The sequence below is a fragment of the Ixodes scapularis genome, unplaced genomic scaffold (genome assembly GCF_016920785.2).
Source record: "Ixodes scapularis isolate PalLabHiFi unplaced genomic scaffold, ASM1692078v2 PGA_scaffold4__175_contigs__length_147842914, whole genome shotgun sequence".
Taxonomy (NCBI): domain Eukaryota; kingdom Metazoa; phylum Arthropoda; class Arachnida; order Ixodida; family Ixodidae; genus Ixodes; species Ixodes scapularis.
The window spans coordinates 121,218,206-121,245,723 of record NW_024609879.1 but is presented as its reverse complement, the minus strand read 5'-3'; the positions used below and the strand labels follow the sequence as shown (position 1 = coordinate 121,245,723).

The following is a 27,518-nucleotide window of genomic DNA, read 5'->3' as shown; positions in this document are numbered from 1 at the left end:
TCCATTTCCAGAGCTTGACCCAGTGCAGCGCTGAGTGTGGTAGGTCGAGCGAGCCGCACAAATCGCTGAATTTCGGAGCTGTGGATGGCATCGATGAAACTGATGTAGTCATCAGGTGAAGGGTGGCTTCAGAGAAACCTAGAATTGCTTTTCTTCCCAGTCTATCGATAGTGTTGGTCAGTTCTTGGAGTGATTCTGTGCCCTGGCGATAGGTTTTGAGTGACGCGAGGTTTAACTGCTGCAGATTGGCATTATTAAAACGAGCTTTTAATGCTTGCAGGAGGAGCTCATACGTGGTTCGACTTGAATACTGTACACCTTCAAGGAAGTCGGCGGCTTTCCCACGGAGCTGGGCGACCAAGGCTGCAGCCTTGCCATGGAAATGCCACCCATTGTGTTGGGCTACCGTTTCAAATTCGATGATAAATGCTGGCCAAGATCCAAGTCCATCAAAAAGTTACAAGTTTGAGGCGGATACCATTGGAATGTAGATCAGCAAGAACATCCTGGGGTTTCACCGCTTCATTGGGTGGGCGGCAACCTACGGAAGATGTTTTTTGAACTTGTGGAAGGTCACCTGAGTCTCCTGGTCGCACGGTTGGGAGAGCTTCTTCAAGGTGCTGCAGGCGGTCTTGGACAGACGAGAGGTGGTGATGGACCTCGGTGAGTTGTTGGTTCACGTTCTCTTCAACGTGAGTGACGCGGGTGGCGAGGCGACTGTCGAACTGTTTAAGCAGAGTTGTGGCATCTGCCGTGCTCTTTTCCGCCAACCGGTTGTAGAGGCGTTCAGTAAGCTCGGCCCACTTTGCCTCCGCTGTTGCTGCATGGGAGCGGGTATTCATTCTTTTTGGAAAATCGCTGCCACCATTTGTTACGGGCAAACCAAAAGCCGCTGTTCTAGTCTCGTTTCTTCGTCTTCTACTACTTTCTCTTCCATTCGTCCACCCCTTCTACCTTCACCGTTACCGTTATATATATATATATGAATTTGTCGAATAAACCTAGAACATGACAGATCGCATAATGTTTATCACTTTTAATATGTTTATTAGAGAAAACATATGTAATATTTTTTTTCAATGTGGATAGAGTTACTTCGAGTAGAGTCAGGACGATTGAGTTTCCCAAATTTTCGACCAAAACAAGGAGAAACAAAAGGCTCACCAGCAATGCCCAGGCCATAAGACTTGTTAGTAGTCGCATTCACGTAGCCTACGTCCATCCTATGGAACGGAGAGAAAAAAAGTATAAACGCACTGACTACGAGCCACGACATGAAAAGATGTCAGGACGTCGTTTTTTGTCGCATTATTAATATCTTGTAAAAATATGAAAGTAAGCAAATTGTGGAGATCCGAAGATTTTCCCCAAGGACCTTCGGAAGCGGTGATCTGCGGTATCGTAACTGACAGTTTAAAAAAGCGCAAGGCTTGGCTCATTTAGTTACGCTACTTGCTAATGCTGTAACTTCATTGGCCGAGGTGCGATAATAAGATGATTGGACGCACCACGCATGGCGCTTCTTGTGCTGCCAGTGACCATGCTCGGTGTCACATCAGAAAGGAAAAGGAAGTTTTGCGCATTATTCATGCGCTGAGGAAAGTAGTTCTTACAAAATTTGGTTGTTGAAGAGAGAAACTATGCACTTAGCGTTTGAAACGTGTGCATCTTAATAAAATGACATAAAGATAATCTAAGGTGCAGCCACAAATATCGTAATTCAGCACATGAATGGTCAAATTAATAACGTTTTGCGAGAAACCGGACCTTTTTTTTTTTGTTTTAACTGGTTTTCGAAGATTTCGAAAAACGGTAAACCGTCAGTCGCATACTTAGAAAAATCTTTGGTTATAGATAAAAGTGATTATTTTTTTCCATTTATCATTTCATTCATTCATTGATACTGTCGACCCGTTAGCGTTATTGCAGTGGTGGAAATCATTAAGTAAAATAAACAATACATACGGGTTAACAGAAATAATAGAGGAACTAAACAGTCGCCCAACAAGAAACGCCAACATCATGCCACAGATAATCAGAGCGTGGGTCGAAAGGTAGAAAAATATCAGAGAATAAAAAGGCAAGACATATTCACCTTCATGGATACGATACGATATCACTCGTATCCCTAACTGCAGTTGGCATTTCAAAACGATATTTTCTGTGCCTTTCAAAAATGCACAAAGAGAAGTACTGTACACGACACTAATTTTCCGGGTAAAGCATTCCACTCTTCATTTGCTCTAGCGAAAAAATTTAATTTTGATCAGTCCTGACAAAGATTTAGCTTTGGAATAAACACGCTATGGCGATGCCTTGAGGATTCGCATGTGCGGAATTCAAACTAGTCGGATTTTTGAATTTTAATGTGATTATGAATAATAAAAAAAAAAAACAAAAAAAAACTACTTTTTACCCATGAGGTTTAGCTTTAAATTCTGGTGATTAATGTTGACGAGTTCACACAGTTGTGCATGAATAGGCAAATGTACTATAGCCCACTTGCCTATTCATCGAAATACTCGTAAACGGTGTGCAGACGGGCATACGCTTTTGCACGTCGCTCATCGGCACGTATCTTTCACATCATGATGAACTTCGCTGTTGAGTTGAACACGTGTTTTTAGCGCCGCGATTGCGAAAAACCGTGCTTTGATATATATGGGGATTCTCGGGAAGGTAAATGACGGAAATGCATTCGCCGATCCCGGAGGGGTGGTCATGTTCCACGGAGGATCCTGTGGAGGAGCGCCTCCGTTCCATTAGAGTTGACCAACATGCAACTTATTGCGACCACAAAAACGTTGGGCTGCCTCCAGTACACTCTACCGTAACCTTACAGAAGGGTGAGCCCGTCGGGAGAATTTGTCCATAAACTTAGAAGTAGTCCTTATGCACGCACTCAATTTATGTCAAGAATCAGGAAGAATGTTATACCTAACGTGATTTGAATTTTATAATTTACAACCGTTTTTTTTCGTTTTTCTAATTAACTTATGGGGCGTATATTTGGATCTTAACGGATCACCGAGTTTACATATTAACAAATATTTACGTCATTCATATTGAAAACAAGAAAGTTTTTTTTTGTCCGTGAAAATGCTAAAGCTTGAGTTTATTTTTGATCAGAAACGGAGTAATTATGGTCTTTCCGCTTAACCTTTGTGACAATGCGCAAACGACCAAAATATATTTGCACGATCAATGAATTACGAAATGTCCCGCAGCCTTTTTCCGGTTTCGTTTACGTACCCGGTCAACAGTACTACCATGTCATCGTTTCTGAAGTCGTCCGTTCTTCCCACGTAGGTGCTGAAGTTCCATAGTGTCTGACCCATCATGATTGTTGGGTGGTGCTCGGATCTCGTTATGAAAGGTTCCGAAACATTCTGTAAAAACATATGGACGTATAATTAGTACCCTAGTAGAAACTGAAATACATAATAATAATAATAATAATAATGAAGTTCATTTCCCATTCGATACAGGAATGGAGGAAACAGAGGGAAAAGCTGTTGAACAGCTTGACGGAGCCCCCTGCTCCCTTACAGTTCCACATGACAGATTAGAAATACAAAGCAAGAGCAAAAATATCAACATTGTATACAAAAGTAGATTATAACCTAGTGCAGAAAAGTAATATGTTCAATTCAAATAAGAAAATAAATTTTGCATTGTTACAGACATTATATCAACGTTTTTGTTTAAGAGGAAATTTAGTAAAGTAGGTAGCATATACTTTAGAGACTGCATGGAATAGTTGTTATGGCAAAGAGGCACAGCCCAACGTGCCGCCGAACGAGTTGGATAGGAGGTAACACGTTCCCTTAGTTTAGAAAGTTTGGCCAAAATATCCACGTTTCTTTTTTTTCCTACCTTGAAACGGACCATAAGTTTATACGTATACATATCGAAAACACGCAACAAATTATATTTTTCAAACAAACCCTTGGAGCTTGAAATATAAGGAACATTAGCAATGAGGCGAACATTTTTTTTTGTAATAGATGTATTTTTTTTTAGATTTGAACTGGTGGTTGTACTCCATACCAGGTGGCAGTAGTTTAAGTGGGATGCAAATAGAGTTTGATAAATAAGTAGTTTAACGTTGTTTGGTAAAATAAAACGGTTTCGTGAGACTTATCCGATGACCCTGGACAATCGAGGAAGTATATAGCTTACATGGTCGTCCCAAGACAAATACTGGTTAAAAATAACACCAAGACTTTTAAACTTTTTCACTATCTCTATAACATTTGAATTTATTACGAGACTTTTCGTTATAAAAACGTTTTTATTTTTGGTTCGAAAGAAAATTGCTTTGGTTTTATTACTATTAATTTTAAGCCCGTTGTCGGATGTCCAGTTTTGCAACCCTGTTAAAGTATCATTTGCGCAGTTGATAAGTTCATTACTAGTCTTAGCCGAAAATAAAAGGGTTGTATCGTCTGCATATATAACAAAACGTTATTGCTTATTTTGCATTGCCCCGCAATACAATGGAAGCAGCCATCATCGACCTGTTTTTAATTAGATTATTGTAACCGAATTCTTGGTAAATGCGGGTGCGGCGTGTGCCAATCCTCTCGTTATCGCTCAGAGCCAATGAAATTCCCGTGATTTTGATCGACATCGGCTTCGTAAATTCTTGTTTTTGTTTTTAGATATTAAGATTGGGTATTAAAAAAAAAAACAAAAAAACGAAGCTGATATTGCGGCGGTCGCTTCGCTGGTTCTCGACGAAATGCGTTAGCGTTTAGCTTAGGGGTTCCGACTCAGCGAAGGGGGGGGGGGGGGGGGGGGGGAATTCTAATCTCACAGCGGTCCGGATATTGTTGTTTTCGGAGAGCCACCGGAGCTATCCTCGATCGTCGCCTACGGTCTTCACATACTTGGCTGCTTGGCTCTGCGTTCGCGACACGTCGACCTTACACCGAAGTATGAAGAGCAGCGCGCAAATGATCGTCAAGTTGCAACAAGTATTCGATGCCATCTCCAAGGCAGGACTGACATTGCGTCATTCAAAGTTAGAGTTAGGAAAAAAATGAAGTGGAACACTTGGGTTTCGTGCTCACAACCAAAGGAAGAAAACCAGGAGCGCGAAAGTCGGCAGCACTAACGGGGCCACCAATGCCGACAAACGTGACGCGGCTGCGAGGTTCATTGGATTCAACACGTTTGTTCGGAAGGTTTGTGCCGTACTATGCTGCCCTTGCAGCACGTCTGCACATGCAGACTGTTCAAAGTCTCAAACTGGTTCCAGGAGGTCAGAAGACGTGGATCGCGGCTTCAATGAGTTGAAGAACAAGTTTGTTTTTGAATCCAGTTCTACAGGCCGTACTTCATACAGATGCAAGTTCTAAAGGAATGGACGGCATGTTTCTGCAGAAGGACGATGCTGTAAGTCGACGCACGAGCAATGTGGAACAATATTACCACTCCAGTCGGCTTTGACTTCTTGCAGTCGTGTGGGCAGTGGAAAGACTGCGGTGTTTTCTTCTTGGCTTGAAGTTTACGATAGTGACTGACTGACTCGGATGGCGCATATATGGACGCCCTGAGCCGTGCACTCATTGATGAACGGTGTCAGATTGTCGTTTTCCTAACGTATGTTTTGTTCCAGCGAAACGTCTGCGTCTTTATTGCACGGGGCAGTGATATTTGAGCAGGGTCAGGTTCTTTCTTGTTGCAAGGTCTTTTCGACAAAATTCGTACCTGGGAGTGTAGAGGGAGTGACTGCGGTTTCTATGTTTCAAATAGTCTTGTGACTTGCTTTGAGTCCAAGCATCAGTAGATATAATATTTAAACTTGTTTTTAAAACGTTGCGCAGAAATTGTTTTTTTTCCTAAATTTTTTGCTTAGTTCATGAATAAAAAACTAATGTTTTCAATCAAAAACCGGGCTAATTTTAATGACAAGTTACGAGTAACATAATTGAATAAAAATTCTAAATATAGTAACGAAAATACTTTATTCGTTAGTGAATTTTAATGCTAACGAGTACGTTAGAGCGTTATTGGGAAACAGTAACGCGGGTACCAGTAATATCCAGTTTTAGTGGACCGAACTTTGCGTACGAAAAACAAAATTGCGTGTCGACAGTGCGCATGCGCAGAACGCAATAGAAGGGCTAGCGTATTGCGTACGCACGCGACGCAGGGGTTTTTGCGCAGCGGGCTAGCGCTCTTTGCGGGAAGCTCTCGAGAGATCTCGGGCCCAGCGAGAGCACGAGTTTCAAGATGGCGGTTACCTCGACTGGCGCAGCAAGGGCGACGTGGTGTTCGCGAAGTTCAATATTGTGTGAAATTGAGTGGTGTTCGGCTCGCGGTCGGATCAGATCGCCGTGCGGCTGAAGGAGTGCACAGTGAGAGTTCACCGTTCGCAATGTGCATGAACGCTGCGATCTGCTCAGCGCTAAGCCTCTTCGCACTGTTAATCGCCCGACAGACGAACGACTCTTCTAAAACTCGCCAAAGTTGGCGCCATGCGCTGGACATCAGTAGGTCATGGCTCTCTTCTCGCAGTAGTATAGGTTACAAAGTGCCGCTTCCACGGGACTATTGCCGGAGGCTCCGTGATCGAAATTGGCTACGCATTAGTACTCGTAGCCTCCGTATACCGCGCGGAAAAGCGCGCCTGACCAGGCAGCTGCGGCTTGGTTTTACTCAAAATAAAATGATCGGAAATATTTTTTCCCTTTTTCAATATTTCCTTTGAGGAGCATGGTGGCGCTATAAGCACGCGGAATTCACGGCTCTGGCAAATTTAACCAAGATCATGCGAGGTGTTCACTCGGAAACATAACCCACAACTACAATCGGTTTGAGCAGGTCGTTTTTAGCATGCTCTTTACTATTGCGTGTTACGTACGCAAGAGCCAGCAATGCTATACTAAAACTGTCTGATGTCGTTACTTGTAACGCGTGACTTCCAACACAAGCCTCATGTCGTCCCGCCCGTCGCGTGCCGCGCAAGAGCGAGCGAACGTGAACGTAACAAGCGAGCGAACGTAGCGAAAAAGCGCGGCGGGAACCGCTCCGTGGCTTCACGAAATCAGTTCGCTCTAGTCTAATCCAGTCCAAACCACGACAACCCAAGCAAGAGATGGCTGCAGTCATTAATGCAATAAATGCTAACGCAGTGAAAAAAAAAATAAATAAAACGACGGACGCCACTGTAGAAGGAATCGTCTCGGTAACGGTAAGCTTAACCGGCAGGGAAGCTAGTTTAGCGAAATGCTTCCTCAGTTATTTCTTACTAAAATAGATACTAAACTTATTGTCGTTTAGACCTAAATCAGAAATATAGACCAGGAGAGTGCTCTCAAATTAAATACACATTTTTTTAAATTATTTTTGTATTTTGCGGACCGCACCTCGTACCTCAAAGATGCAATCTACAAAAGAAAAATGGGTGAATATTAGGAGGTTTTTGTAGACATTTCCCCCCCCCCCCCCTTTACTACGCTGTCAGCAATAAGGACACCGCTAGTGCGCATGCTCGCCACCAGCCTTGCCTGCCGAGTTCCTCATGTCCTAGCGGGGAAATGATGTACGAAAACATCTTAACGGAGCGCGTAACGACGGAAACTTGGAAGACGTCTTACGTGAAAAATGGTGACCTTGGTCACGACGAGCTGCACGTCCACGTACTTCATAGTGCTATATTTCAGATTCACCTGCAAAATATAGCATCCAACATGAAAGAGGATAAACCAAATATAAGCACCGAATTAAAAAAGAAAGTTTTGTTTAGGTGTGTTTTTGCTGGAAAGTGATTCCAGTGGAGACGAGTAAGAAGGTAGAGTGAGAAATGTTCCGTAGGTCAAGGACTGGAAGTGAATTTAACAAATATATTACTGTAATTATATTCATTAAAAATGATTCTAGTAAGACAGGCATCTGTCGGGGATAAGGGACATATTTATTCATGAAGAGATTTTAATCTATGACTTGTTTGACGTCATTTTATAGAAAGCTCCGTTCATCTCGGGGATCCTTCGGAAGGCAGTTATTCGGAAATATCTTTGGCGCATCAGCAATTTGCCCACATGTTATATAAAAAAAAAAAAAGCAAAATTCAAAATGTTGTGTTAAAAGCGTGCATTGCGCACATCTCTCACTATTGAGTCCGTTCCAGTAGTTCAACTCCGTAAGACAACCGGAATGTTTATGCCTGCCTCTGGAATTCGTGTTGATGCAACATTTGTATTTTGTCTGAAAGAGTTATCAAACTACCGCAAGACGAACATGAGCACATTTTGAATACCTTTATTTTTCGGCCATCTAGGTAACGTGCTCGATAGACTAGCAATATGAGGGCTTTACACGTTTTAGGGAACGGAGAAGTTCGATACCCAAGGGGGAGTTGCCAGGGCTTCCTGAGTTGCGATCTGCGATTATTGCGATCAAGGTGGGGCAACTCATGCTAAGTTTTTTTGTTGAAGATGAAGAGTGGAAGGGAAATGGGGACACGTGTAAGTCGGTCACCCAACATTGCTTACGTCAAGTTCTGTAGCAAGTCTTCAAAACAGTCTCGTTCAATGTAAAGAAAAAAAAAAAAAAACAGAAGAAAGACAAAACGTGTAAGGGGTAGTAACGGCATAGCTGCCGAAACAGTTTCGACCTGTCTTTGACACAATGCATCGCGCTATGTATGATGATGCCTTTTGGCTGAGTAATACGTATATTGTAAATGTTTGAGCATAAAGGTATGAATAAGTGACTCGGTGGGCTATTCCACCTTCTTTGCTATCTCAGGCTCGCTGACGTTGAGAGATGCCATCTGCCGCGTAACCTCGTGTGTCGCATAGGAGCGTCACGCGAACCGTTGTTAAGACTAGGGGCCCTAATCTGGACATTTGGCGAAAATGTCGGCCAGAAATCCGGCGGCTGTGATTGGCCGGCGCCAAGGTCAAGTGCGGCGTTGGCCAATCGCGGCCGCCAGACTTGTCGCCGACGTTTTCGCTAAGTGTCCAGATTAGGGCCCCAGATCGATGAGACATTCTGTGATACAGGGGAAGCCACGTGAACAGTCACGCTGCATGGCCGGCGAACGCCTGGCGCAGGGTAACGGCGCCTGGGAAGCACGCTTTAGGAACTGCTGCTGTGCCAACCTCCCCTGCGCTATGGCACGCTCGCGAAAATCCAATTCCCGACGGGTTTGCACTAAGGTCTGTTTGCACAAATGCAGCGACGCGGGCTGCCCTTTCACCGATCTGGCAGTCGGCCAGTTTTGCTTTAATCCGTTTCGGTGCCCATTGTGCGTTTCTGCGACCGATCAGCTTTTTTCGTGCGAATGGTCAGGAGAACATTTCCTCCTCTTGCTGTTTGCATAAAACAGATATAAAACAAATATATTCGTTAATTATTTACGCCTGGCAACCACTGCTTTTCATTTCGTTTTAGAAACCGCTTGTATATGTATTAGCGAGCCTATTCTGATTCGGACCTGAGGAATGACGTTTATCAGGGTTGCTAAATAACCCGAATAAATGTTACCAGCGCAACCGATGTTAACATATCGCGTGCATGACTTTACTCAAGCCAGAGATAATAGTCACATGTAATTTTAAATATGGGTTTTTTGAAATGTGTGGCTTTTCGTGACACTAAACAAACATCCAAATCATCGGGGTTGCGCTTACATCAGGCATTAAATATCTAGTGATGAGGACAATATGAAAATTGTTGATCAAAATCGCAAAAATCGAGTTTCGGAGAATGAATGATGGCATTTTTTTAAAAATAAAACTTATATCAGGTTGAGCACACTTACCGCGGCCATGAAGATGGCCACATACTCCATTATTTTGCTTCTGAGTTTGAAGTGTTTGTCGTGAGCTCTATCGATAACTACATGAACTTCCGGTGAAACTGTGAGAGGGAAACCTAATGAAATAACACAAAAGTAGAAGCAGCCTTATAATTGTGAACCTAGTTAAGTCGTTGTTCATTTTGTTGAAGTTAGGTGTAGAAGACAGAGGCTATAATAGGATTATGTCGCAAGGTACGCACCCTGCGCGGCACAAATGAGCAAACATAATATCCCCACCTTTTTGCATAATACTTAGAGTTTAGGGGTTTTGACGCTCGTTTAGCGTGTTCCTCTGCATTGACATTTTTTGCACATTAATAGGGAGTTTTAGTAGACCGTGTTTCCCGCTCCGCTAACACTCCGCTACGAAGAAACCGCCACTGCGCCTGCGCGCCTATGGCCTTGGCTGTAGAGTTTTGGGTAGCGGAGGGGCTTAGCGGAGGGGGAAACACGGTCTACTAAAACTCGCTAATAGTTTCATGCCTACCATTCGATTTTCCCGCCGCATATAATGTACTGTAATTATAGGTCTTGGGTTGCCAAAGGCATGGTAGCGCTTTTTAGACGAGGACAAAGGAAAGAAAGACAAGACAGACACGAGCGCTGACTGCAACTATTTTATCAACATGGAAATGAAGCATATATACACGCTTCGATCCTAACAATCAGCCAACCCAGGCCTTGCCGCCGCTCGCATGAACTGCACCTCCTTATCGAAAAGGTCGATAGAAGCAACGCTGACACACCCCACCCCTGCCCTTTTTATCTCGTCCGCTTCGATAATTTCCCTAACCGTTCTATTTTTGTGTTTAGCCAGTACTGAGCATGAGTCAAGCAACGGTTTACATCCGCAGTCATGGCGATGCATTGAAAGGTGGCCATCCCGATAGATTGACGTTCAGACTATGTTCCCGGAGCCTGTCGTTCAGACATGTCCCAGTCTGACCTACATATTTCTTACCGCATGTTAACGGAATCTGATACACCACGCCCTCAACACAAACAACAAACAGATTTCTGTGCCTTATCACACAACCCAGCGAGGCTTCCCGGAAGGGTTTCGTCAAATGGCTCAACCTGGCTAGCTTTTCTGGCACAGAAAAGACCACCTTAGTTTCTATGCGGCTTGCTATTTTCTTTAGGTTATGCGCCGTCTTGTGCATTACTTAACCTCGTCTAAAAAGCGCTACCATGCCTTTGGCAACCCAAGACCAATACCAACTAGCCCAGCATTCAGCATTGATGTAACTATAGCTACATGTTTTCCGCAAGAGTAGTGTTTTTTTAATCCGCTTTCTACTTGCTCGTTCCACTTCATGGGCGCATTGGCGGCTGTTCGGTCGTTGTACAGTCGATCCGACCTTCAATTCTCATGGAAGTTTCAAAGGGGACAACATGTCAATAAGCACGCTGCGAATTGCGAACTAAGTTTGTCGGAGTCGCATTCTTTGTGTTCCGGTTTAAACGACATTTAGGATATTACGTGTGCTTTAAGAGCGTAAAAATGCAGATATCGGGTTTCGCCAGTGTGACTTTGCATTAATATATTTCCGCAGCGGTACACAAAAAGAGGTTACACAGCACTCAGATGTCTTAGAAATGTTATCCGACGTCACGGCACGCAAATGCTACGAAATGAGTGGCTGTTTCACAATGTGCTTAGTGATCGTGATATATAACAGGCGTCTCAGACGCGCGGCCCGCGACTCTCGGGGACGCGACCCGCAAACATCCCGCGGCTGCGATCCCCCGTTCCCATGCCTCAACCGCATGGGACCGGGGGATCGCAGTACCACAGCACTCGTGCTCGATCTCGGAGCTCCGACCGCCATCTTTAGTGAGGCAGAAAAGTTCGGCTTCACGGCTTTCTTATCTGAGAGGTGTTGGTTTGGTAGGTTCCGTCACGTGACGAGTAGTTGAAACGATGGCCGCTAGGACAGCGTCCCTCCGCCAAAGTTGGGCTCTCAAGCTCGGCGGTGGATGGAGAGCACCGCGCGTAAGGCAACCCCTTCCCTTCCACAGTTTGTGGAGGTTTGTAACGTTCCATATTAATTTTCTCCAGTCTTGCGACCGTCTACCACCCAATTCTCAAGGCCTCCTCGAGCCAATCAGAGTGATGGAGGCGAAGCACGTGACAGGTCTTTCCAGAGGTACACGGGCAAGCGCGTAACTCAAGTACTTGGAGAAGAGGAGGAGGAGGAAGTCCACTCTTACCCGTCGCTTTTGTTCCCCCCGGAGATGAGCCTGTGACTCAAAATTCGTAGTAATGTGGCTTTTTTTTTTTTTTTTTTTTGCCACCCGTGGTTTTGACATTAATGTGCTCAACTATTGAGATAGAGTACGGTTAAGTGCTTTCTTCAGGCATGCTGATTGGCTGACAGGGACCGTAGCCTTCGCCGTTTGCCAAGTTGCGGTGGGTCAGAGCATTGTGTCTGATGTCGGCGCGCGAAACAGGACCCTGCAGTCGCTGTGCGTTTTTTTTTATTCAGTTAAGATGTTGGGGTGATAATGAAGAGGACTGTAGATCAAGTCAACACATCATAATATACATTTCCCGAACAAGTTCTAGATGAAATTAGTTTGGAATTCATTCTTGACTTTCTTGTTATTTACAATTTATCTGTATACCCTTCTAACGGGACATGAATAGGGTTCGACCTGGGGTTTCGCACTTGTGCAGGGAAAATACAAAATCGTATTTTTTCTGTGAGGGAAGTTTCTACAATAACTTGCCAAAAACAATCCTCCGTAAAAAAAAAAAAAAAAAAAAAAAAAAAACCACAACGAGAAATGCGTTTTATTAACTGAATAATCCGTGATGTTTCTGAGTGCCTTGTGCATGTACCAACTTAAATCCTGAAGTTACGTCACAAGGTGTTGGCACTTAGCGTGTAATCTTAGGGTGAAATCTTAGCGTGCGTGATGTTTGGTAGCTAGTTAAAAAAAGAAAAGATTTTCGCCAAATATGCTTTGTGTTTGTCCATATTTAGAAACCACAAAAAGAGGCGCAATAAAGTCTCGTTTTGGATAAGATATACTTCGTGACAATAAGGGGTATCATCTCAACAGAATCATCGATCATAACGAAACGTTTTGCAGTTGTATTTCGATTTATCGATCAAGCCGCTATATTAAGAATTTCGTTTTATGGGAAACGCAACGGGAACTAGCTCCCGTGCACAGGATGAGCCTTCCAGGCACGCGAGGGCTTCCAGGCACCCGAGGGCATGGAAACGTCCTCCTTCTGTACTGGAGGAACTGGATGTGGGCGGAGCGGACGGACGTGCCTCACATGCACTCCGTTTATCTCAACCTCCAGACCCGGACTCAGGGGACACACGCTCAAGCGGATTACACGATTCGATTAAGCTTTTCAAGCGGACAAAGAGGACACCAACATCAAGAACGTGAATGAATTTTTCCTCCTCACGCTAGAGAAGTTTTTCTGCAAAAGTATTCCAGGCGCCAAGGAGAGCGGTCGACCTCTCCGGGCTCCTCAAACCCCGGAGGAGAACGTGACCCTGGTATAAACATGGATGAAGAAAGAATAAAACAATTAAAACAGGGACAACAGAACCACATCTCTCAACTAGCAACAGACGAGTAAACTTTCAAAAGCGAGCAGCCGACTATACACCTTTCCATCGCTTATCACCCGGGCAAAAATGCCGAGTCACTGGGCTGTGGACGCAGGCGCAGCGTACGATATTTCGCAAAGGGAGCTATTGCGCGTGCTCAGAAGGCGTTCCACAGCCCAGCAAAGAAAAATGGCAGCTCGCGGACGGCGTTTATTGGAAAGGTCTATACCCAGTAGGAGTAGGGGAGAGAAGGGGGAGAGAAGGAAAGATAAGAAACGTGAAGTGCAAGTCAGGTTAGTTGGGTTATCTCGGATTTTAAAAATTCAACCTCAGTTTTCGTCAGCAGGAGGGAAGGGTTTGACACGTTGTTCGTGTCAAACCCTTCCCTCCTGCTGACAAAAACTGAGGGAAGGGTTTGACACGTTGTTCGTGTCAAACCCTTCCCTCCTGCTGACGAAAACTGAGGTTGAATTTTTAAAATCCGAGATAACCCTACTAACCTGACTTGCACTTCGCGTTTCTTATCTTTCCTTCTCTCCCCCTTCTCTCCCCTACTCCTACTGGGTATAGTCGGCTGCTCGCTTTTGAAAGTTTACTCGTCTGTTGCTAGTTGAAAGATGTGGTTGTGTTGTCCCTGTTTTAATTGTTTTATTCTTTCTTCATCCATGACTTCAACCAATACGCTCTTCTCCCAAGCATGATATAAACACCGCTTCACTCCGTTGGCCCGCCGCCGCCCGTTTGCCTCGGCGTCGGCTGCTCGCCAGCTCCGAGACGAAGGCGTCCGCTCGGACACCGATGTTCGTGGACAACCAAATGTGCGTTCAAGTTCAAGGAGATGACATATCACCAGAAGAATAGCTCAACGAAGCCGGATGGACGCTCGCGGGGGAGCGCATGTCGAGGCTGCGCCAGCGGACCCCCGCCAGCGGCAAGCCCGAAGGACCCGGCGGGAGTCAAACAAGCCCGAAATCGAAATTCAACAAGAACGTCAGAGCCTCGGTCATCAAGGCAGCATGCATGCCAGCCATGCCGCTGGAAGAGAGGAAGATAGTCGTCAGACCCAGAAGGGGGCTGGACATAGTCAAGACTGGCACCACCACCGTCGCCTCGTCCATACTCGCCGCGGTCAAGATCAAGAGCGAGGAAAGCGCCGCGAACACCATCTGCCCCAACATGCAACAGAAAATCATGGTCGTCAGCACATCGAACGAAGACAACGCGGCAAGGTACGCTAGAATCAAGGAAATCTCTATTCAAGGCAAACCCTACGAAGTCAGCGCATATCGCACGGCACCTCACGACACCGTAAAGGGTGTCATCAGAGGCATCCCCATCGACGCGAGCGCCGACGAGCCAGATAGGAACATCGTCAACGAGAGGAACGCGCTTGCAGTAGGCGCAAAGAGGTTCGGCAGCGCGACCACCGTGATCGTGGCGTTCCAGGGACCCAAGGTACCGAACTTCGTCCGATACGGAGTCACCCCGCTACCGTGCCACCTCTACAGGAAACAGATTGACGTTTGCCAGCTGTGCGGTCGCGTGGGACACCGCAAGGACGTGTGCCCGACCCCACAATTATGACGTGCCTGGCCTGCGGGCTAGCGAACCCCAAACAAGACCATCCCTCTACCCCAAAATGTAAGTTGTGCGGGGGCGAACACCCAACCGGAAACCGAACGTGCAATGCGAAATACAAGATCCCCTACGTAGCGCGCAAACGCCAATGGGAGCGACGACAGGCCGAACGTCAGCTGATGTGGGAGAGCAATTTCTCGCCGCTCGACAAGCCGCCAGATGCGCGAAATTCAAGGACCCCATCAGAGACCCGCGCGCCAAAATCCAGAGACAGCAGCTGCTGCAAGAGAAGCCTCAGCAGGACAAGGTCACCACCACGTGAACAAGTGGGATGGGTTGACGCAGTGAAAGGAAACAATAAAAGGAGTGCGCAGAAAAACACTGACGCCACGAAGAAAGACGATTTGGACGAGGTGCGAGAAGGAAACGAAACCCTAAGGCAAGAGAACGTGGCGCTGCGAAAGACCGTCAATAACCTCACGAGAGAGATCGCCGAGATCCGTAAGCTGCTGCTATGTAACAACGAGTCTCTACAGAGACCCACGCCAAGCACATGCAAGACGGAGGAAACAACCACGAACAACCAGGAGACAGCCGTAGCGGAGCCGGCCCTGAAGAAGCGAGCCGTTGAGACCACGCGCAAACAGAAAGAAGACGATCGCATCGACAACCTCGAAGCCAAATTCGAGGCGAGATTCACCAAACTCGAAGAGCTCATCACGGTAAACATCGCAGCAGTGACAGCAATGAAACAAACAATGGAGACGTACCAAGCCGATAACATGAACAGATTCACCTACATCGAAAGGACCCTACAGCCGATCGTGAGCCACCCGACGTTTGCGCCCCTCTTCGCGTAACATTCACCCAACCAAAAAACCCAGTACGCGCCAACGCAATTATGGCCGCCAGCGCAACAACAGCAGCAGTAGGCGTAACAGCGTGGCAGTAGAACTGTTGCGGCCTCGGAAGGAAGAAGGCAGTCATCCAACAGGATGACTGCCTTCTTCCTTGGTGGTGGTGGGTGCACATGCCGCGCGTAAGCCGGACGTAACACTGCTACAAGAGACACTCACCGACGGGTGCACCGTCTCTCCCCGGCTACAGGGTGCAGAGGGGCCCGCCCGACGGCAGAGGCCTGTGCACCCTGGTCAGGAAGGGACTCACGTTCGTCGAACACGAGCTGCAGACAATAGCAAGATCGAGCATGCACTCACCGAAATCATCCCGGGAAAGAAGAGAAAAGGAAGTATATTTTTGCTCAACGTCTACAGCAACCCATCGCAGAGAAAACAGAGATTCAAGACATAACTGCACAGAGCCAGCACCACAGCGGGCCGCAACACGCTGCTCGCGTGCGGTGACTTCAACGCGATGAACCCAGCCTGGGGTTACAGCAAGTACACAGCAAAGGGCCGCTACCTGTACCAAGACGCCACGGAACTCGACTTCATCCTCATCACGGACCCGACGCATCCGGCGAGAATCGGTAACTCCGTGTCCCGGGACACCACTCCAGACCTCACGTTCGTCAAGAACGACGCCCGAGGAGCGATCACCTGGAGAAACACGAGGGCCGACCTCGGCAGCGACCACACCATCGTGGAAATCAGCATACCGGAACACAACGACACCAGCACCAGAACACACAGATGGATAGTCTGGGACGCCTTCCGAGACGCTCGAAACCAGAAGAGAGACGGAGACGACGAGATCGGAGACATCGACTCCTGGACGGTCGAAATCACCAAGAGCGTACGCGATGCGACAAAAGAACTTGAAACGGACGCGGAGATCGACAAATTAGACAGTCGGCTTGCGCATCTCATCGAAGCCAAACAGTCGATACTCAATCGATGGAAGAAACAACGGCTCAACCGCAGACTTAGAAAGAAGATGGCGGAGCTCAACCGAGCGATCGAGGATCACTGCCGCACGCTATTTGTGCAACAGTGGAACGAGATCTGCAACGCGGCAGACGGGCAGATGCACAGCGGGAAGACGTGGAACCTGCTGCGGCATCTGCTGCGGCAACTGCTAGACGAAACCAAGACCAAGTCGCACCAAAGAGACAGATTCGCCGACCCCATACATCGGGCGGTCTCGGTGCACGGCGCCGACGAAGTCACCAGGCGCATCATCGACAAATACCTGCCAACTACACCCACCGAACAACACGCGCCATACGGCGGCCTTCCCAACGCGAAGCTCGATCGTGACATCGACATCGAGGAGGTCCGCGCGGCCCTGTACGACCTCAACACCCGGTCAGCGGCCGGCCCGGGTCTCGTCACGAACAAGGCACTCAAGAACCTCGACGACGGCTCGATTGAAAACCTAGCAAAATACTTCAACAAGTGCTGGAGAGCGGGCGCGCTACCGAAGCAGTGGAAGACAGCTAAGACGATCTTGATCACCAAGCCGGGGAAGCCGCCAAACATGGAGAACCTCCGGCCCATTTCGCTCACGTTGTGCGTGGGCAAGGTGCTGGAGTACGTCCTGCTCAACAGGTGGCAAGACTACCTGGAATGAGAAGGGCTGCACCCGGCCACGGTGATCGGTTTCAGACGGCACCTGAGCACGCAGGACGCGATGCTGCAACTCAAATACCAAATCATCGATGACAGCGGCAACGCCCGCGACAACAAGGCAATCATGGGGCTCGACCTGCAGAACGCTTTTGACAGGGTGAAACACTCGGCGATCCTGTCCCAAGTCTTCGAGCTCAACATGGGCGAAAGATCCTATAACTATATTAAGGACTTCCTCACGGACAGGATCGCCGAGCTGCGAGCAGGCGACCTACGGACGCAAGAGAAGGAGCTCGGGAGTACCGGTACACCCCAGGGGTCGGTCATCTCGCCGACGTTGTTCAACTTGGTAATGATCGGAGTGGCCGAGAAGCTCGCAGACATCGAAGACGTCAGGCACACCATCTACGCGGACGATATCACAATGGAACAGCGCGAATTTTACAGGGACAGAGGAAGAAACTGGACAGGACGAGCGCTACCCAGCGCTCGTCCTGTCAAGTTTCTTCCTCTGTCTTTGTAAAATTCGCGCTGTTTCATTATGAATACATACCAAGTTGCCCGACTATCCCGACGATATCACGCTGTGAGTGACCGGCGGCAACGACGCCCACATCGAGGGGCCGCTGCAAGCCGCCGTCGACGCGATAGAAAACCAGCTGGAAGGCACCGGACTGAGAGTCGCGCCGAGCAAATCGGAACTCCTGATAATGCAGACTACTAACAACGGCAGAGGCAATACCAGACAACGCGAATACGAAAAGATCCGTGTCGTAACCAAATCCGGCAACGTGATCCCCGTAATTGGCAAAATCAGGATCCTAGGCATAGTCATTGAAAAGGACAGAAGAAACGGCGAAACCGTCGCCCGTCTCACGGCCAAAGCGGCCAACGCAGCGCGACTCCTCATAGAGTCACGTCCCGGAAGGCAGGCATGAGAGAGGAGAGCCTAATCAGCCTCGTTCATTCCTTCATCATTAGCCACGTTGCGTACGTTGCGGCCTACTACAGATGGCTGCAACACGAAGGCAACAAAATCAACGCCATCATCCGAAGAGCAGACGACGCTAGGCCTGTTCGAGTCCACGAGTACGACCCGCTTCTTACAACTCGGGATACATAACACGCTCGAAGAAATAGCCGAAGCGCAACGGACCGCTCAACTGGAGCGGCTGTCCACGACTAAAACCGGGAGGAGGATAGTCAGGATACTGGACGACCTGGGAATGGACACTCGAACGAGACGGAAACGAAGCTTCCAGTCTCCGAAGAGGTCCGAAGCCAGACCAGAATCGACCCCATACCCAATAGTATGAATCCGGACTACGACAAGGAAAGAAGAGAGCGAGGGCGAAGGCTCTCATCGACCTGCATGCCAATGACGAGCACGCGCGGTACGTGGACACGGCCGAATATCAACGGAACGCCTTCGCAGCGGTTGTCATCGAGGCTTCGACCGGCGCCACGAGGACGGCAGCAAACATGAGAGGCGCCGGAGCGGAACAAGCGGAGGAGGTGGCCATCGCCCTGGCCATCGCCGACGCAGGCTGCCACACGGTGCTGAGTGACTCGAGACAGGCGGTGCGAAACTTCACGAAAGGCCAAGTCTGCCGGGAGGCCGAGCGAGTATTGCGAGCGGTCAAACTGCAAGACAGAAAAGTGAGAATCAAGGGGTTCTCGGCGCACGTGGGCGACGCGTCGGTACGCGATGACAACCACAACGAGACGGCACACGCAGCGGCGCGAGCGCTAACCAACCGCGCCCCGGCGACAGACCGTTCGACGTGGTTCGAAGCCAAGGGCCGCATGACGGACTATAACGACATCACGAAGGCCTACTGCCTGGCTCGCAAGACTCTCCCACCCCCGCACCCGAGGCTGAGTCGAGCGGAGGCGGTACTACTGAGGCAGCTCCAGACCGGATCGCTACCAAGCCCAGGACTGATGCATCGCGTGTACCCCGAGACATACCCGACCGACAGGTGCAAGGTCTGTCGGAGGGGGACGGCAGATCACACGCACATCTTATGGGACTGCATCAAACACCCAGAGGAAGCAAGGTCAAGAACGATTCCGCCGCGGCTCGAGGCAGCTGCGAAGAGCTATGACCTTGATCAACAGCTTTGGGCCGTCCAGCAGGTCCTCGGGGCTCTCGAAAGGCAGGGACCCGGCGAGCCGACAACAGCAAGCCGAGACCCGCGCCGAGTAACAGTAACTCCGAAGACGACGTAGGCCCTCGTCGGGGTGCGCGAGCGCCCAACTGCAGGCACAAATAAAGTTTGTTTCAATCCAAATCCTTTTGTACCGTTTCTCCTTTCTTTGTTTTCGCTTTCAAAGTTTTCGCAGCTGACGAACGTTAATTGAAGCGTCTCTGAATACTCTCTCCTGAGTCTTGTCCTTTGAACTGAGTCTTGTTCTTTGGTTGCACTCGCGGCGCAGGTGTTTTGGCAAACGGACAACTCTTTTCAAGCTTAATACGCTTCACTTTTCGAGACAAAATCAGAGTTAGCTTCGGGAAATAGTGGAATTTTGCATTGAAATAAATTGAAAAGGAAGTGTGCGATGGAACGCTTCATTATTTGTACCTGACAATATTGGTCTTACCCGATTCAGATCTTTCTGATAAAGGCTTGATGAGGCGCCCCCGAGAACTTCTGGCATATCGTGTTTCAACAGGAACTGCGTCGTCTCCTACACAAAAAGAAAAACAAGGCAGAAAAGCGTCAGTAACGGAGTTGCAATTACAAAATAAGTTCGTAAAGAAAAATCACGATCTGAGTTTTAAAACCTTAGAATGCAATCGAAATCGTAAACACTTTTTATATTTTGATCCATCTCATTATGAATATATTAATCACTATCTTGTGAAACCTGTACTGGTGTATCAATTCGGGACTCCGTCGCAAAAGAGCGTGGGCCGTATATTCTTATGGCCGTAACTGGGAGGCGTGAGAAAATGAGTACCAGAACTGACAGAAAATTTCAAACGCAGCGAAACTAGTGTAAGGATATGTTTCGCAAATAGAAGACAGACGTGGGTATTTATTTCGTAGATGTATCGCGAAAATGTTTTGACAAAGCCATATACTACTGTCGTTTACTTGAAGTAAATAACCTCGTTTCTGAAAAAAAGATAGCGCGGAATAATATTCGCATGTTCCAATTTTCTTCAGATTTTCGTTTTTTCCAACTACTTTTCAAATTTTACATTGATAAAATTATTGATAGGTTATATATTTTATAGGCTATCAAATAATGTTTCTAACTTTTTAAGCAGGAGGAACCTTGAGATGGTGGCCATTTGACAGAGTTACCGTCAGCGGGTGGTGCATCTGGTAATGCATGCTTGTATCAAAGTCTAGCCACACTGTTCAAGAAGTCGAACCTTGTAGTACCTGAGTAAAAGTTCGAAGGTTCGTCGAACCAGTCGAACCTCGAGGTTCGACGTGAAATTCCGACTCGACGAAAGTCATTGACATCCCTAGTGGCAACGTATCTGTAGGAGAAGCTCCGCTTGCGAACCCCGGAGAAAAATTGGGCTAATATAGAAATGCAAAGTTTTTCTAGCTTCACAGAATCGGGCAATGAGAAACGTGCGCTTCTATAACCACTTGCATTTGCTTGAAAATAATAAACATGACGCACGTGTAACAGCGCACAGCAACGAAGACCAGGCAAAGGAACAAAATACACAGGAAATATTTGTACAGCTTTGTGCGTTCTTTGTTCCTCTCCTTAGTCTTCCTTGTTTTGCGCTACTGCATTTACATTATGTTTGACTTTCACCAACAAGCCCAGCTCTCAATTTTATTACTTTGCAGTAGTTTCTTAGAAAAAGGTTATAATTCTGCTCACTCTCTCAGTGTGGGAGAAACCTCTTTTAGATATCGTAGGTTCCAACGAACTACAGCGACGAGAAGGTGAAAATGGTTTTCCCAGCACCCAGTGGGAACTTTCAGAGGGTTGTTTACAAGCGCTGGTGAGCAACGAAGTAGCGTTGTTTATTTTTTATTTTTATTCTGAGAATGCGATGATCCCCGAGTAGCGGGGGTGACATGTATGCTTAGGTATCAAACTATACAGGGTGTTTTTTTAAGCTTTACAGGTTTGTTTTAAAAAAATTGTGAAAGCTATGCTTATGCGGTTTGTGCAGGTGAGTTTTACGGCCAGGGGAACATAGAATAGGGGGATAATCGTACTGTTCTGTTCACTAATTAAGTGAAGTATCCAATTACCTTTTTAATTAATAAAAATAGACATGGTTCTAATTAGAAACTTGCTGAGCGACATCAAAAACCACTTAATCAGTAATTTTCAGAAAGAAATTTGAGCGCGTGAGAAGCGTAGTAGTGTACTAAATTTACCACACGAGCAGGTACAAGGCTAGCGGTTGCGGTAAGGCGCCTGCGCGACTTTTGGGTCTCTTATGAGAGCCCCAGCCTTGTACCTACCAACTCCACAAGTGGTAAACGACACAACACTAAAAAGTCTCTAAAAAGTTCTAGAGACTTTTTAGTGTTGTGTCGTTTACCCGCAGTCTCGGTTTTTTTCCCAACCATGTGCAATGTACACCGGCTCGTTTGTGCCCTTGCATTATGCATGTTCACGAGTGGTAACTTTGGCGCACTACTGCGCTTCTCACGCGCTCAAAGTATTTCTGCAAATTACTTAATTAGGAGTTTCGGACGACGCTCAGCAAGTTTCTAATTGGAACCATGTGACTATTTACACTAAATAAAAAGTTCATTAACACATTTTACTTAATTAGCCGACTGATGGTTACGATTAGCCCCATCTACAATGTCCCCCTTGCCGTATAACTCACCTGCATCAACTGCATAAGTGTAGCTTTCACAGCTTATTTTTAAACAAATCTCTAAAGATTAGAAGAAAAAAAAAATCATTTTGTATAATGCACATTGAGGTGAACAAGTGTTCGAGCTACAAACGTCTGCATCTTTTGACTGATTAGAACTACTAAGACGTTTTTGAGTTCTTGTATAGTGTGAACGAACCGTTATTGGACATCTGAGACCACTTCGCTGCGCGAATGGCGCGGCAGAAGGACACGTGTGGCAGCTGCTCCGCGGGATTTCACCACAAGCAGCAACAGATTGTTTGCTGTGCGTGTTTAACCCGTTTTCACTGCAAGTGCGTGAATATCGTCAATGATGACTACGACCTACTCGTGCAAGATGGGGTGAGCCAGTACAAGTGTGCGAAATGCGTCAAGCGAAAAAACGACGACGACGACCAAGTTCCCACGCCTAGAATTTCAACCACGGAATATACAATGGACGCGGAAACCGACACCGATGACATTCTCTGTGCTGCAGCAGGTTCATCGACATCAAAGAAAGACATGCAAGCGGTACTGGAAGAGCTCGTTGACCAGTTCGCACGACTAAAAGCGGAAAACGCCTCGCTACGTCAAGAGGTTCGTCGTCTCAACGACACCGTCTCTTTGTTCGTGAGTCAACGCTCCAGGAATATTTCAGACACAACTGACCGCTCTCGTCCGTCGTCCTACGCATCTGCCACTGTAGAGTTTCCCGCCGTGAGTTCCCGACAGCAGAGCCCACCGAGACCTCGAAAAGCGCTGCCAGCTGACACTTCAGCGAATGCCATCGGACCAACTGGGCTCCTTCCACCTGCAGCGTCTACAGCCCAACGAGACTCCGTTCCACGAAGCACCGTGGATGGTGACGGCTTCACCCTTGTCACCCGCCGTAAGCCCGTAAAGCCCTCTGTCGGAACTTCGAAAGCGTCAAAGATAGCCGTGATTCAACGTGCCCCACAAGAAAGAGCCCTGTTTGTGTCAAGACTGTCCCCGGAAACAAGTACGAAGGACGTTGAGGATTTGGTCGCTGCTGTTTTGCAAGGTAAAACTTTCGTATGCACGAAATTGAAAACCAAACTTCCTTACTACGCGTCTTTCCACATTCTCGTTGACAAAGAAGTATTTGAAGCGATAAACAGCGTGTCTGTCTGGCCAGAAGGCTGCATCTTCAGGCAATTTTTTGGACCACTTCCTGTGTCGCGCCACTTCGATAGTGCAGAAAGCAACGTTGAGGCTGGTGCGACTGCAGCGTAATTCACGGTTTTCTTTGCACTTGTTTGTCCGTTTTTTCTTTTTTTTTCCTTTTAACCTCTAGCTTCATGGCCGAATACCATGAACTTCTATTGCCTGTTAAACTAAAGCGATATGCAGGAACCAAAGACTCGACCACGATCTTACATTTAAATATACGCTCTTTGAAATGTAAAAGTGACAATTTTATTACTCTTTTAGATCAACTCTGTGTTTCGTTTGAAGCGGTGATGCTTTCCGAAACATGGTACGCAACAGATGACGATGTTTTTATCGTGCCGGGTTACAATCACTTCTTTTTGAATCGAAGCGGAAAACGAGGGGGAGGTGTTTGTATCTATGTTAGACAGGATATTAGATGCGAAATACTCGATGCCTTTACCGAAATTACAGACGACTATGAAATCGTAACTGTGAAGCACGGACGTCAGCTGCTTTCTGTTATGTATCGACCGCCAGCTGGTAGCTTTAATAACTTTTTGTCTTTTCTTGAGAGGTATCTTGATTTCATATCCTTGAATAACTACTCACTTGTTCTGGGCGGTGACTTAAATGTAAATAGTTTGGAAAACTCTTCTCTTTCTTCACGACTGAGTAGTACACTCAGTAGTAGTGGTTTTTGCAATGTGATTGTGTCCCCCACCAGAATTACTCATTCTACGGCAAGTTGTATCGACGTTTTTATTACCAATATAAATACTATAGTTCGCAGTGCAGGTACTATTAGTAGTGATATAAGCGATCATTTACCAATATTTTTTTGTTTTCAAACCCGTGATTTATCACGGAGCGTCGGTAGACTCGTAACTTTCCAAGCGATAACCGACTGCCAACTGCGGTCCTTTCGAAGCACAGTCATGCAAACAGACTGGACTTCTGTCTTTTCAAAGCAATGCGTGAACGAAGCATATGATGATTTCATAAATATTTTTAAGACGCTATACATCGCATCGTTTCCATATAAGACGGTTACTGCTAAAAAACGAATAAGAAAACCATGGGTCACGCCACCTATTCTAACAATGATAAGAAAAAAGAATCGCTTATATCAGGAGTACCTCTGTTCAAAGGATGACGGTGACCATGCAGTTTTTAAGAGGTATCGCAATCAACTGACATCTGCACTTAAAAAATCAAAAACAGAATATCACAAACGTCTTTTTCATGACGCCCACAAGAAGCGTCCTGCGATTGTTTGGCAGTCGATAAATGAAGTGCTTAAACGCAGCAAGCAGAAGAATTCAATAGATGAACTTTCACTTTCTGGTGAGAGCGTATCAGGAGTACAACTATCTGAGCTCTTTAACAGACATTTTACTAACTTGCCTTCTAGCGCGCACAATGAGCATGCTTCCTCGTTTATCTCGCACCGTGTAACAGACACAATTTTCCTACAACCTACAGACGAATTGGAAGTGATCCGTGTATTTATGGGATTGAATAACAGTAAAAGCCATGACATAGACGATATACAAATAAAGCCCGTTAAATTCGTAATCGATGTGGTGGCCCCACTCTTGGTATATATATTTAACTTAGCATTGTCGAGTGGTCAATTTCCGAATAACATGAAACTCGCAAAAGTTTCAGTTTTGCATAAAGGTGGAGACAAAAATTTAGTTACAAATTATAGACCCATCTCTGTTCTTCCAATATTTTCTAAAGGGCTGGAAAAAATTATATTATATCGTTTAGACAATTTTTTTACGAAGACCTCAGTGCTAACTGACTCCCAGTTCGGATTTCGCAAGGGAAAATCCACGGAAAGCGCTCTGATATCACAGAAAGAAATAATATTACACAATATAGAATGCAAACTGCTGACACTGGGAATATTTATTGACCTTAGCAAAGCGTTTGACTGTCTTAACCATTCGACGCTCCTTGATAAACTTTCATGTTATGGCATACGTGGCACGCCTTTGATACTTATTCATTCATATTTAGAACACCGTAAGCAATGTGTCTCCGTGAGTGATCATGTTTCCTCTTTGCAAATCTTGAAGTTTGGTGTGCCCCAAGGCAGCATACTCGGCCCTCTGCTGTTCAATGTATATATAAATGATCTAGTCAATATTTGCCATCAAGCACGTTTTGTAATGTATGCAGACGACACGAGTATATTTCTGTCTGCATCGAATATGGACGAACTTATACCCATGGGAAACTTAGTTTTGGAAAAGTTTCTTTCGTGGTCAAAAATAAATGGTCTTAAAATAAACACTGTAAAGTCCAAAGCAATTTTGTTTAGACCTGTAAATAAGCACGTTATTAGTAATTATACTCTAGAGATTGGAACTGACCAGATTGAAATAGTTAAACAGCACAAAACGCTAGGTGTCATTTTTTCAGAACATATGCAATGGGATAATCACATCGAATACTTAGTTACGAAACTGTCAAAAGTTGTTGGAATAATATGCCACTGTCGCTCCTTGTTGCCTGTAAATATTAAAATGCAAATTTATCATGCTCTGTTTAGCTCACAAATTAACTATTGTCATTTGGTTTGGGGCACAACAACCAAATCTAATATTAACAAACTCACGATCCTACAAAAGAAAATGCTGCGTTTTATTGCAAACGTGCCTTACGACACTCATACTGAGCCATTATTTCTTAAATTCAACATCATGAGGATTGCCAGTGTATACGAGTACCGTTTGCTATGTTCTTATTTATTTTCGACCGCTGAGTTTGCTTCTTTTTTGTCTAATGTATCCCATCTGACAAAACGTGAATCCTTCATCCTTGTCAGACGCAGAGAGTTCTGGAACGTGCCTCATTTTCGTACAAATTATGCACTCCAATCTATTGCGCATAACCTGCCTTCATTACTTAACAAGTTCCTTATAGACCACAATGATATTCACTGTTTAACAAAAAAAGATGTACGTGTTTGTTTTGTTTAGTCAAAGTGTATTCTGTAGTACTTGTTTTTTTTATAATGCCCTGTAAGTGCAGGGGCACCAGGCCCAGTCAAGCTACCTCATGGAAGCTTTTTGTCTGGTGCCCTCAGCACAATATTGCTGAAAATAAATATTACTTACTTACTTACTTACTTAAACAGTTTATTATATAACGCCTGTCTAGCATTTCAAGAATGAAATTATTGGAGAAACAAAGAGAAAAAAAAAGCTTTTAGGAACGTGTAACTGGTATCAGAAACCGTAAAAATTAAATCCGTAAAAAATCCGAAACGAGACTGATATCAGCAGGAAATGGTAACCGTAACCGTATCCGAAACGTTATATTTTTCGGTTTGATTCCCTGCGTTTGAGACCATAATATTGTATTGACGTTGGTGTTGTCAATGGCCTTTTAATTATTAATATGTAAGTTTCCAAAATCATAATTTTGTCTGAGACGGTTTACAGCTCCAAAAGTGGAGAGATATACCATTGACATTAATAAAAATATTTAGTCAAAATTTTACAACCACATATAACGCGGAAAGTCACCTTTCTAAGAAACTTGTTGCAAATGTTATATGAAACATGTTTGTTCTAAGCATTACCATAAGCGGTTTCAATTTCTTGTTTCAATATTTCTTTTTGTTAAACTCGAAAAATACACTAGTGCGAAGAACAAAAAAAAAAAAGTATTAAAGCTCATAATCAATCGATTAAGGTAAAATTGGGAGTAAATCTATTTATGACATTCTCCAAAACCGAAAATACAAAAAGCTCGAGTTTTCAAAAGAGTGCCTCTCATCTTTATCAGGAAACATGGAGCGCTGGGAATTCTTACCTCCCGGATGTCGCAATGGAACTTCAAATAGTTCGTGGGCCACGTGTCCTTCTGCGTTCCGTTCCATCGCAGATAACGGCCTTATCCGCATGGTATCACCCAAGATCCCTTCCTATGCAATAAATATATGTTACCCGCTCAATATCATATATTTAAAAGTATGGAAATTGTGT

At 45.8% G+C, this 27,518-nt stretch overlaps 1 protein-coding gene and 1 pseudogene across 1 annotated transcript in view; one reads left to right on the top strand and one right to left on the bottom strand.

Annotated features, from left to right (window-relative positions):
• Positions 1-27,518, bottom strand: part of LOC115311997 (zinc metalloproteinase-disintegrin-like atragin) — a 51,295-nt gene that overhangs the window by 9,024 nt on the left and 14,753 nt on the right. The window contains exons 4-9 of the mRNA XM_040217123.2: positions 27,346-27,457; positions 20,109-20,195; positions 9,779-9,891; positions 7,608-7,679; positions 3,253-3,389; positions 1,165-1,223 (exon numbers count right to left, since the gene is read on the bottom strand). Coding sequence (XP_040073057.1) covers positions 1,165-1,223; positions 3,253-3,389; positions 7,608-7,679; positions 9,779-9,891; positions 20,109-20,195; positions 27,346-27,457 — 580 coding nt within the window. The remainder of the gene's footprint in view (positions 1-1,164; positions 1,224-3,252; positions 3,390-7,607; positions 7,680-9,778; positions 9,892-20,108; positions 20,196-27,345; positions 27,458-27,518) is intronic.
• LOC121047818 lies at positions 17,857-19,736 on the top strand (annotated as a pseudogene).